The following is a 12,358-nucleotide window of genomic DNA, read 5'->3' as shown; positions in this document are numbered from 1 at the left end:
ACTGCGTGGCTGTTGCCGGGGTGTGCCGTATTCGCCACTGGTTAGTCCGGTCGCGCTGCAGCCGCCTGAGGACCTGAAGTTAGGTGCACGTGCGCATCCCGTGGCTTTGCCTAGACCGGTGCACGTTGCCACCGGAGCTCTTCTCGCCAGTTGCTACTTTTGCTTCTTATGCTTCATAGTAGAGCTGCTCTCGCTGGCATGAGGCTGATTGGTTTGTGGGTGCATGCATTGTTGCGCTGTTGCTAGCTGTGTGGTACCAAAACCTGGGAGAGCTTTTGCCATCCAGCCCATCCCTTGGCGACGATACCTTCGGCATTTTTGTGTCGTGCACTGCCGTGGATGCCGCTTTGTAAATGTAAATAGTCCATCGTAGGGTTGTAAAATCTGCCTAAACAGTCAGTATGCTTAACATACCTAGAAATCTAAGAAGCCCGTGAAAAAGGATTGAGATTGTGGGGATTTGCATACAGGCCTGACATTGGGAGCTGCCGTACGATATTTCAACGATGATCCCTATACAACCGAGCAGGAGCGCGCCACCCAATGCAACCCGACGGCATTCATGAATGACACCGGGAGGCCTGTCCTTACATACGCGAGTGCGGTTATGATCGATGTCAACTTTTCTGTACGAGCATCACTAAAACTGCACATGACGACAGCTCAGCTCAGCTAGTATGCAATATTTCTGTGGTCTCATCGTATTAGGATTGAGGCGTGCTAAACTCCTAACAATTACTAGCCCGAAAGTGTGCGGTATGCATGAGCCGTTCGGGCTCCGTTGTAACTACTACGATACCGTATGTCAGACTCCTTGTCTAAGCTGTGACCTTTTTTGCAGCCTTTGCCTTATTTTGTTCAAAATTCCAGTATATAAATGAAGGCGTTTACAAGCCTTTTTCGATGCTCGACCCCAATTTGAGGCTCCCCGCTATGGTGCAATTTGCACTCCACCTTTCCTTTCGAGGCCTACAGAAAACGCATTTGCGATGAGGAATTTTTGTCTTTTTCAACCAATCGTTTTCTTAATTTTATCCCAAACATGGAATGGAACCTTCGCGCAGCAGGATATGCATAATGGGCTTGGGGGCAGGACAACTACATTAGACGTGACCTTATTCCTCTTGACAAGCATCAGTGGCGTTATTTCATCTGCCTATATCCTTCTGGGTACGCCCCTAGCACCTTCCGTACTCATTTCTGCTTACCCTGGGTTGCTTGCTATCAGACCCTCTTCCACCGTACGGCATACCATACTGCTTTCTTGTCCCCATACGCACGCAGGCGCATCCGTGGGATGTCAATGGCCAAACCCAACTTGCTGGTGCTACACGCAACCTGGCAGCGACAGAATACGTGGGCGATGTTGTAGCCTGTACATCGCAAATTGGGCAATGGCCGCCGTGTGGCTGCTCATGGCAACCGTATCCGCGATCAGCCGCAATGCGTCCCGTCTTGCTGTGTGCCTGGCTTACACACTCTCGCACGTGCTGGTGATTAGCTTCCTGCGGTACAAGTTCAGCCAGTACGGGGCCCCCGGTTTCGACGGTCCTGAAAATGGCTCTATGGTGGTTCCCTTCAACCACTACAGCCAGGTATGCATGCAACTTGAAGTGTTCACAAGGTGATGTATGTGTGAGGAAAGGGCATGTGGGGAATTTGAATGTATTCCCGGGGTGCCCAAGCACCTCTTGATTACACATGGCTGGAGAGATGCAAGATAAGCGCCTCACACACACACACACACCTCCCAGCACGAACCTTAATGTCCGTTGGAATGCGCTACGCGGCATGCAGCTGTTTGGTTGTGGCGCCCAAGTGTGTCAGCGCTTGCTCAACTCCCCCCTCACACCCCCTCCTTCATTCCGCACCTCAGCGGCATCCCAACCGGATTCGGAGATCGCTATCCTCCGGGCGGCGGCGGCATCAGTCGCACCCCCCACCCCCGGCGCCCCAGCAGCGCCCTGTTCAGGACGGCGGCAGCGATGACGCCACCTGCGCCATCGGCATCCCCGCCTGCAGCCTACCCATGCTATACGCGGTCGTCGGCCGCTGCCCCGCTGACTGCACCTGTCCCTACTGCTGCCTGGGCGCCATGGCCGAGGCCTTGGACGTCGGGGCGGCTGCACAGCACCCGGAGAGCCCGCTACCACCGAACCTCACACGCACCACACGGGGCTGGCCCTGGCGCGGGCCGACGGCCTTGGGCCACATCGATGAGCTGTACCTTCCAGGTGCCCTACTGCCCGAGGTGAACGAGATGCCCCCGGATTCAATCATGTTGGGAGACAGTGTTCGATCCCCGGCTGGAGCACCCCCGAGCTGGAGTCGCCAGCGGCCGCAGCAGATATCCGCTAGCATGGGTGGCATTAGCAGCGCGAACATCGCCGCGGGCTACAGCCGGTCGCAGCTGCTGCCAATTTCCTCGTTGCCTCGGATGCATGCTGCTCAGCAGTCCACTCTGGCAGCTTCGGAGCCCAGACGCAGCAGTGGCAGCAGCGGTGGACGGCATCAGGCGAGCTGGTACAGCTCCACCACCGCTGGTGGTGTGGTGCTTGGTGCCCCTGTGGCGACGCCCATCAGTCTGCCGTTCTCCGAAGGTATACCTCTGGCAGATTTGCTGCGGTGGCGGCGGCAGCACGGCGGCGGCCTTCGTAATGACAATGTGGACGATAATGAGCCTGGGCCTGGGTCCGAAAGTGGGGCCGGGGCCGGGCCGCCCGCGCCTGGGAATTATAATGATAATAATGTTAATATTAGTAATATTAATACTATTAATGATAATAATGGTAATTGGTCTGGGACCCCTAATGGGATCGTGACGGGGGCTATTTCTGTTAGGAGCGGGAGCGGGGCCGGATGGCAGCAACATTGTGGACCTGGGCCTGAGCCTGGGGCGGGTCCCGGCTGCCCGGCGGAGCCAGGACAGGGCCCGGGGCCTGGCACCTCCACGGGGGCTGCCGGGATGGGGGCGGAGGAGGGGGAGGGGGTGGGGGTGGGAAGGCTCGCTAGCAGCTTCAGGTTCATTGAGCAGTCGGGTGGGGGGCAGCCGCGGTCTGCGAGCGGTGTGGAAGGCGCCCCGGGCGGAAGGTGCGGGGTGCGGCAGCCGGGGGTGGAGCTAGCAGGGCCGGAGGCATCAGTGTAGGTCGGGGCCCACAGGGGCGGCATGGGCCGTGGGATTGTGGCTGGGGGCGGAGTACTAAGGAGAAGATAGACCGGGGCGAACGGTGTTGCAAGCCACCATTAGGGGCCTTACAGGCGGGAGGTGCGGCTGTGGGAGGTGCGGTAGCGCAGCTTTGTCGGGGCTGCGAGATCGGCTGGTGGTGAAAGCGTTAGCGTTGGCGTTGGCGTTGGCGTTGGCGTTGGCGTTGGCGTTGGGGTTACTCCATCGCACCACGGGAGGGATTGGTCTTGAAAGGTGTGTGGAGGTGGTAGGGGGCGGAAGGCCATCGTAGCGTGCCGGTTGCAGCTGTCCGCGCGGTGTCTGCAGAGCCCTGCTTTTGCAACGTGCGTGGAGGGGTTCCGGTCGCTGCGGGTTTCGGCATGATGGGGGGTAACTGTCTTTGGTTTTGTTGAGGTTGAGGTTGAGGTTGAGCCTCGTCGGCGCTCCCTCGCCTGCTTAAGAGTTGGATTTGGTGGTGGGCGGGGTGATTTGCATGTGGTCCTGATCGCGGTTGGCGTGCTTCGTATGCGGCTTTGGTACAAGTACATGATGACCAGTGCGAAACAAAAACTCGCAAGATTTAAGAATAGTAATAAATGGGACAACAATGTCGCATGCATGAACACGGAGCAATTAAGCAACGCGCGCACACACATTTGATAATAATTATTATTATTACTGTTACGTAACGAAGCAACCATCACTTACCACCACGGACGTCTATCACCATCTATTACCACCTGGCTGCGTGGGGCGTTTTTCTCCGGGCGCATGTACTCGCTGGTCGCTGGAAAGCCCCCTCACGATGCTGGTGGAGCGCCCTAGCGCGTATTTTTAGACGATATGTGTGCCGGACTATGTACCAGCTACTATAACGCAAACTGTGGATTTTCAACGCTGCATATCATTCATTCCTGCTCGTACTGAACTGTCGTACAGTACGGTACACGCCATCTAATATACATTATATAATATACAGGGAACAGACTGTTAAGTCGTCGGCGGCGGCGTCAGACTGTGCGCATTCATGATCTGTACGTTGGCCATGCATTGGTCCGCATGTCTGTCTGTCTGTGTGGTCTTGCAGTTGGCGCAATGTGGAGATTCCCTTTATTTAATAATGTAGATTGATAATGAGTAAAGAGGCAGCTCTGGTAGCATCGATCCGTCTGTCCAGCCTTGCAGTCGGAGCTAGAGGGGGTTCACATGCTATTACCGCTGTGATTTAGAGGAGGCATTAACAAGACACGCATGGCATGAACAATCGTGGATGGCATGATGACGTTTGTAGCCGTATGCATGCATGGCTTTCGCTTTCGTATTATCATATGCATGCTGGGCAGCGCTGGGCGGGCCTGCCACTCATGTACGTGGCCGCTTAGGTGGTTGCGCGATACACGGTGGAGGAGCGATTCTCTTCTCAGCAACTGCCTGCTTTGCTACGCGCGTACCATGAAGAAAGCATGCGCATATATAATGGTGTGAGCAGCTAGTTAATTAGCTAGCTAGCTGGCATTATTTTTATTTTTCGGTTTTAAAGGGAAATATCGATCTGCTGCTGCTGCGTTAACTGTGCTGAGCAAATATTGCTATAAAGCGACGGGGTTTAGCCGGCTTGCATACTTTATTGCCTTGCCTGGCTTGGGAGTGTCTATCTGTCATCGAGGTTTATGTAGCGGAGGCTGCAAAACCACTATTTCGTAATCGGTGACTGTTGGGCCCGCCTGACCTTTCTCTATCTGCAGATAGAACTGGCCAACTGGCTCATTACCTAATAATAAGTAAGTTTCTAAGGAGTGACGCTTCTTCAGCTGTTGTGTGGCGGCGGGAGCTACTAGATGCTTCCAACGGTCGGGAGTCTGCTGTGAAACTTGAGAACGCTATTATCATTATTATCTCGTGCACATGCGGGTAACGTGCGTGCGGTCATGATGCACAGCAGCACGCAGCACCCGGATGCTGTTGCTTTGCTTGATACTTTGGTTTGTCTCTTACCGACCGACTCCGACCGACTACAGTGCCTGAAAGGTGAAAAGACCTCTCAGCCGTAATACCCCCTGATGATGCTGACGACATACAGAGAGCGCTCTAGCGAGTATACGGCCAAGGGGACTCTGGGACGGCAAAACGATGACCAAGGATGAAGCGATTCCGTACAAACCCCCAACCGAATCGTACAAGAGTACCTTGGAGTACGCATTACGGCCGGCCCGAGACTGGACCAGCCAACTAGCCTACGAAAGTACATCAGACAACAAATTCAAGGGTCAAGGACAGGGTGTATAGGAACTCCTGGCTACCCCCGACCGGTAGGCAACACTGCACAGCACCTCATCGACTCACACCAGCTCGAGCGTGTGGGTGGACTAAAAGTCTGCTTCAAACCCTAAGTCGCCCTGTACTGCTCTAGTCTTGCACTCAGCAACGAACAAATAGTCCGGGTGTACAACCGGCAGCACTGCACTGGAGCGCAACACCGCACTACTGCCGGTAGAACTGCTGGAGGGGCCACCTGGAGTCCACAGGGACTCGCGATCAGGGGACTGGCGCACACCAAGTCGGTCTGAACCCCATACCCGGAAAACCTCTCGAAAAAATACAACAGCATTGGACCCGAGGCACAGCCAACACCTCTGCGTCACGCGAAGGCATACGATCTGTGGCTTGCTTTGGCGGGAAAATATGGCCAGCAGACGCGAGCTGCGAGGAGCAAAAATGGCACAGCGCTTAACTAATTTTAAACATGGAGTCGGAAGATGCTGTCCCCTCCTCCTCCGACGTAGTAACACTTGCGGTTGTCCTTCTTCTTGTGACGTGGTATCATCTGCCGCGTGACGTTGTAGCCCCCCTTGACGGACGACTTCGCTGACAGTCCCTCTCTTCGACTGGAGTTCGCGGCCATCGACTACACTCTGGCGGACGAAGAGGCGGTGGACCGCGTCCTGAGAGGTCTGCCGGAAACATATGCGGTGTTTCGCACCGGGATAGGAAACGCGAGCGACGTCGACGACGTGGACAAGTTAGAAATGCGACTACTCGTCGAGGAGCAGAAAATTGAGTTGGAGGCCAAGAAGTCGTCCGTCAAGGGGGGCTACAACGTCACGCGGCAGATGATACCACGTCACAAGAAGAAGGACAACCGCAAGTGTTACTACGTCGGAGGAGGAGGGGACAGCATCTTCCGACTCCATTTTTATAAATAGTTAAGCGCTGTGCCAATATGCTCCTCGCAGCTCGCGTCTGCTGGCCATATTTCGCCGCCAAAGCAAGCCACAGATCGTACGCCTTCGCGTGAGCAGGGACAAAATGCACAACTCAGCAATCCCTCACACAGTCCACCGAGACCCTTGCAAGTTATCAAGGAGTCCAAGGTCTAGGTGTTGCTTAGTGTTGTATCCTGTAAAGGTTTTCTGCAACGGTTTGGGCGCCGAAACCTAACTGTCGGTGGTTAGCTCGTCCACTCCGATTTACCAAACTCCAATATTACTAACTAACACCCGTCAATTCCGCGGTTGGTGATTACAGGTATTAACTAATACTGATATTAGTTTAATTGCGGCTACTGTTAACTGCGGCGGCTAAGCGACTACTGTTAGTCGTCCGCCATCCAAATGCCGCACTGTTGCGGAAGTCCATACCTGCGTATGGGCGGGGGTTTTACTTACGTAAAGCTGGGACCTGCGTCCCAGTTTCGTCTGACCGAGCGAGAGTAGTTCCTGCGATCTATGGCTTCTGGATACGGCGCCGCCCAGTCGTACTGGGAATCCTTATCGGCGGGAGGCCCAAGTGGAGTCACTGATGACTATTTATTCAAGACACTTGTCTCAATCGGTATCTTTCGATGCCCCCATTATGTGGTTGTGTCGTCTGAAGTCTACAACACTTAGTACTCCAGCGGGCAGCGTTTCATGTGCATGCTTGCAGTGAAGCACAAGTAGTTAGCCTAAATAGGCATGTAGACATTAACATCAGCATTTTGGTGGTGAGTTCAGGTGCATGCACGCTGGAGGACTTTTGCAATACCCCGGGCAAGGGAGTGACAGGGCAGGGTGCTTCCCCCTCCGTCACGAAAATGGCCACCAAGCGCAACACGTCCCAAACATGCGTGTGCATCACCATGGGCGGGACCCCGAGCCAGGAGTGATTGCGACCCCGGGCCACAAGTGATTGATGGTGCATTGCTATGGTACACATTCTGACATACCGCTGCTCCCCCACAATGGACACGTGTGACCAGGATATAAATCTTATACTCCATTACTGCAGCAAATCTCTTCACGCCTTTGGGATCCCTTTGGAATCCGTGCCAGGAGGTTGCCTAACCCTGCCTGATCACACGACATTATAATTTCTCAAATCTCGGCGGCAGTTGTTGGCAGGTTGGGACTCGATTGACATTGATTGGCGACCTGCGGAAATTTCCAGACTTTGTTGAAGTCTGGCATAATGGCGTGTGGCTCCCTGACGTGGATGGTTGAACCAATTGCGCCGAGAGAGGAGTTGAACCACCTCGGAAGCTGCACATGGCACATGGCACTACTAATGCACTGGGACCTCAGTGAAGGGACCTCAGTGATGGGACCTCAGTGATGGGACCTCAGTGTAACACATTCTGCCGGGGTGCAAACCCAACAGCAAATATATGTAGTGGAAGGTGGAACTATGCACTATTATGCTTTGCGAACTTGGTTTTAAATGAAAGCTTTCTGCACCACTCAATGAATGTAATCATGTCATCCTTGCACCTTGCCAGCCGCAGCGTGCACCTGTCTCTTTGCCACGTCAGTAATGTACACGACGCAATTTCCACATGTCATGACTGATAGTGTTGCCAGGTGCATGCGTCATGCTTGTGCAGTATGTCACCCTCCACTATCCTGTCCATGGGAGCAGCGGCGTGTGAGGTCATGATGAAAGAGGCAGGGGGCCTTCTTCCTGTCGAACCACCACCCTTGCTTGCTCAACTAATTTACTAGCCAGGCAGGACTGACCTGAAATGGGCTTCACGTGCATCAGCACATACATCCTCATCCAGCCACACTTGGTGGGTAAATCAACATTATTCCTATCAGCAGCCTTGAGGGGTGCAATACATATGTCGCATGCTTTTTCTGTGCACTTGTCAGCTGTAGTCGCTGGTACATAGTACGGCACACATGACGTCTACAAATACGCGCTAAGGCGCTCCTCCGGCATCTTCAGAGGCCTTTTCGGCGACCAGCTACTACACCATCCTGCAGACGGCAAAGTAAACCCGAAAAAGCGCTCGGGCGCCAAAGTCAGAGTGATATCCTAAAACCCTAAGGGATATCCTACACACTTGCATGCTTTGAAGCGCCGCCTAATAAAGCCTACTTTGTGCGCGGTCGCACGTTGTGGCCGCATGCATGCACGCAAGCCTCAGCTTCCCAGAGTAAAGGTGGGGCAACAACCGATCCCCTACTAAAGCATCGTCATGCATCGCTGTGCTGTTCTGACTCCATGCATAGGCGCTGAGTATAAGCCTGTCAATATCACTTTGCGCACTTTGTGCGGTTTCGATTACTTTAGCCCCGCGCATCATGTTGAGCCCACTGCTTGTGCGCAGAGGTGGTTGCTTGCTTGGGCATCACCATAACATTTCCAGGAGTGTGTCGTGCACCAGGTGCATATCCCCAGCTATGTCCGCTTAGGTATAGACCAGCTAAAGCCCACTGGTGTTTTCATTCAGCTTGGCTTAGGTTAACAACCTATATCGCCAGCTTGATGGAACAATAATATCATTTATCCATAAGATAGAGCCGGGAAGCAGCAGGAACCTAATACGGGCCACGGCCTCACGCATATACCAGTACATGGAAGCACGAGCAGATACCCTCCACAGTAGCAGCTATGAATAGGCGAAAACAGGTAAAATAAACTTTTGAGCTACGTTTGCCACGGGCTTTAGGACAAGCAAGGCCTATGAGTAAAGATGTCGCGGAAGTCCTATTAACGACGCCAGCAAAATAAATTGAGCATAATATAATTCAAGGCGAAATAATTATGACACACTTGAAATTCTGTGAGATACCTCAAGGAATATGTATCGCCACCTTTCCATAAGGCAACCCTCGGACTCGGCGGAACTTAATGTCTTCTTCATTGAGTTCTTGTTTATTACCTATTATGGATTTAATTATAGCATCTATTTTGTTTCAATTATATTTGGGGAGTTGCGGCTTGTGTCTTTTTAAGTCGCTGACTGCGACACGTACAGGTCCGCCCATTCAGTTTCATATTCCAGGAGCTACAAAACGATCCATAGATAAAATATTATAGTTATCATGTAGGATTAATATTTGTAGTAATTTTAGCTTTTTGGATAGGCTAAAAGCTACGATTTGGGAGACTCGTCCATGGCAGTAGAGGAGGTGAACATAGAGTATGTAAGTTAGAAGCTGGAGACTCCAAAGATTTATTTTATCCACGCGCTTTACTTAGAGACTGGGCTTGGCGGGCCTGGAGAGTAACCGACAATCTTCTACCCTGTGGCATCGGGCTTATATGCGGCGCAATTCGGATCTAGATAAGGATGAGGTCAACGTGAATGAAATTAAATTTTTGTCAACTTAGTCGAGAATCCGCTTAGTGTGGACCCCGCAGCAGTTTTGGGCACAGGAGGACTTTTACAGGCACCGCGATAATAAGTCGCGCACCTTGTAAGGCGTTCGTTTCCAACCCTGAATACTTTTATCTCTAAAGTTCTGCGACTGATTTGTGTGTCTGCTGCTCCCTGCACTTACATGCCACTAGCTAGCTCAAACGAGCTGGCCGACGGCTGCACCGGTACCATTGAGACGCTCGAAAGGCTTGGAGCGCAGCCAATGACCAAAACGGTGGCGCTTACAAATGGTAAGTCTCCTTCATACCATACACGGCGCTTGCAAGCCGATTCCTGCGAAGGTGAAGCTTTTTCGGCTCGCGACTCCTATTTCGTCCTTATGCACATGAAACATTTGGAACCCGGTCAGTCATGCCCGTCCTTTGCGCAATATGTTATCGTGGAAAAGCACCATCCCGGGCGACACTCCCACAGTCGTCTTTAGTCTGCCAGGGACGCGCAGCGCGGGAGGCACAAAAGCCTATTCATTTGAGTCCATCGACTTCTTTTCCCACAAGACAATTATGGCTGAACCCAATGTGTTGCGTCCGCCACGACACAGATCCTGCGAGGAGCACGCGAGCCCAAGGTTGGCCTCTCAACTTGGGAGAAGATGGCCAATCCAGTGCGGAAAGCAACCTAAATCGCAAACGACGAGAGAGTGATGAAGATTGGGCGACTACAACTGCTGACTCGGACGACGAAAGTGAAGAAGATAGTGATGCAGACGACGATTCGGCTCAAACAGAACGCTCCCCTAGGGCGCGCAGCAACGCCGGCGGCAGCGGGAGCCGCTCAAACTCACGGCGCAAGCCCTGGACAAAATGTCAGCATGAGAAGCTGATTGCGGCTGTGGAGGCGCACCAGAAGGCCCTGGCGGCTGCTGCTGGCGGCGGTCTCGGAGAGGCCAGCGATGGAAACGAGATGCGAATTAACTGGACGGTTGTGGCCGAGTAAGTTCAAACAGGCCTGGGAGCCTGGTTGGGATGAACCGCTCTCTTCAGTGCATTCAGCTTGAGGATGAATACATTCGCATTCATGCATGCATTGAGGCTGGTGTTGCTGGACCGACTTGCCCTTTTGCAAGCCAGTTCTGCATCTGAGGGGATATGTTAGCCTGAGCCAGCTACACGGTGTCCTAGGGGGTCGCGTAGATGACCAATCTCTAATACAATCTCGTGTTGCGAAGCACCCAAGAAGTTTGGGGGGAATGGGATCCCCGGGGGTTATGCATGAGCCTTACTTCACATGCTATTATGGCGCCTACGGTCTTCATTGCTGCATGGATACGTTGCTTGACACCAAATGCGTGGCTGTCATATAATGCCGCATAATGTGGATATCCGAAGGGAACACAAATCACAAGTTTTTGAACATCCTATAACCAATAGACCTGCGAGCTCGGCTACAGAAAGTTGTAAGGAAAGGCGTTTGGGAGTCGACAGACTCGAGTGTCGGAGAAACAACGGCCTGTGGAAGCAGGCAATCAATGCAGCACAAGCAGTACGAGCAGTATTACTTCAATGATCCCATGATTATCCTCTTGCAGGCGCTCAGTAAAACATGCGCATCGGGCATATCCGTGCTGCAACGTTTTACGTACACCAATGCTCCTTGTGGTTAAAACCCTAAAACCTTGATGTTTATTGTTCATCCTCCTTACGGGTTGGGCTCAATAATCCTGCCCTTTCCCCGCAGGTCTGTGCCAGGCCGTAGTGGGAAGCAATGCAGGGAACGCTGGCACAACATTTGCAGGTCTGATGTTATTCGCGTTTTCGCGGTATGGCAGTAGTATATGTTAAGCCTTCGGTGCGGGGCTTATAGCCATCACGAGCAGTGTCGTCGGCAATCGATTGAGTTTTGCTCTTCCTGCATAGTTGCAGCAGCACCGCCTGGCTGTTGTTATATCACGACTTCAGAAAAGTACCAGTTGGCGGATGCGGATCCCGGGATACGGCGAGGCAAGTCCACTTCCTGGACGACTCTGGCTCTTATCATTGCCATGCTTTGGTTGTCCTGTCACACGACCTCACGCCTGCTGTATTCGATGCTGCCCGCAGCCGTCCCAACGCCGTCCGGGGTCAGTGGACGGAAGACGAGGATCGCATCATCGCCCGAGGCCATGCCACCTGGGGGACGGCGTGGACTCGAATCGCCCGTAACCTGGGCCGGCGAACCGAGAACCAGGTGAGCAGCTCATGTTCAGGAAACGGATGGCTAGGTGCTCGAGAGATGGTCTGAGCTCCGGTACAAATTACACCTTGCCACTGGCAGCCTAGGTAATTAAAGGTCAGCAATGCAGACTCAATTACGCACTCAGGGTTTTCTGATTGGCGTTATTGAAATTAGGCTCTTCCCTGACCCACATGCACAGTGATATGCAGGAAACATCGCCTTGCTGTTTCATGCGTTTCAACCTCACTTTTGAAATCGAATGAATTGTGCGCCTAGATACACGTTTCTAGGTACACGCATAGGTAATGAGCCTTAACATGTCGAAGCTTACGTGGCGACGGGCAGCTGCAAAGGCCTCTCGAGATGCTGGTAGAGCGCCTTAGCAGGTGTTTGTAGAC

General features: G+C 53.0%; 1 protein-coding gene across 1 annotated transcript; it reads left to right on the top strand.

Moving 5' to 3' along the window:
• Positions 1–11,493: 11,493 nt before the first annotated feature.
• myb10 (transcription factor Myb10) lies at positions 11,494–11,981 on the top strand (the record flags this gene model as incomplete). The annotated part of the gene is made up of 2 exons (XM_002954350.1): positions 11,494–11,540; positions 11,846–11,981. Coding segments are annotated over 2 exons (183 nt in total), but the record flags the coding sequence as incomplete, so codon positions are not given.
• Positions 11,982–12,358: the final 377 nt, after the last annotated feature.

This window comes from Volvox carteri, assembly GCF_000143455.1.
Source record: "Volvox carteri f. nagariensis unplaced genomic scaffold VOLCAscaffold_42, whole genome shotgun sequence".
Classification (NCBI taxonomy): domain Eukaryota; kingdom Viridiplantae; phylum Chlorophyta; class Chlorophyceae; order Chlamydomonadales; family Volvocaceae; genus Volvox; species Volvox carteri.
This window is presented reverse-complemented; position numbering and strand designations above follow the sequence as displayed.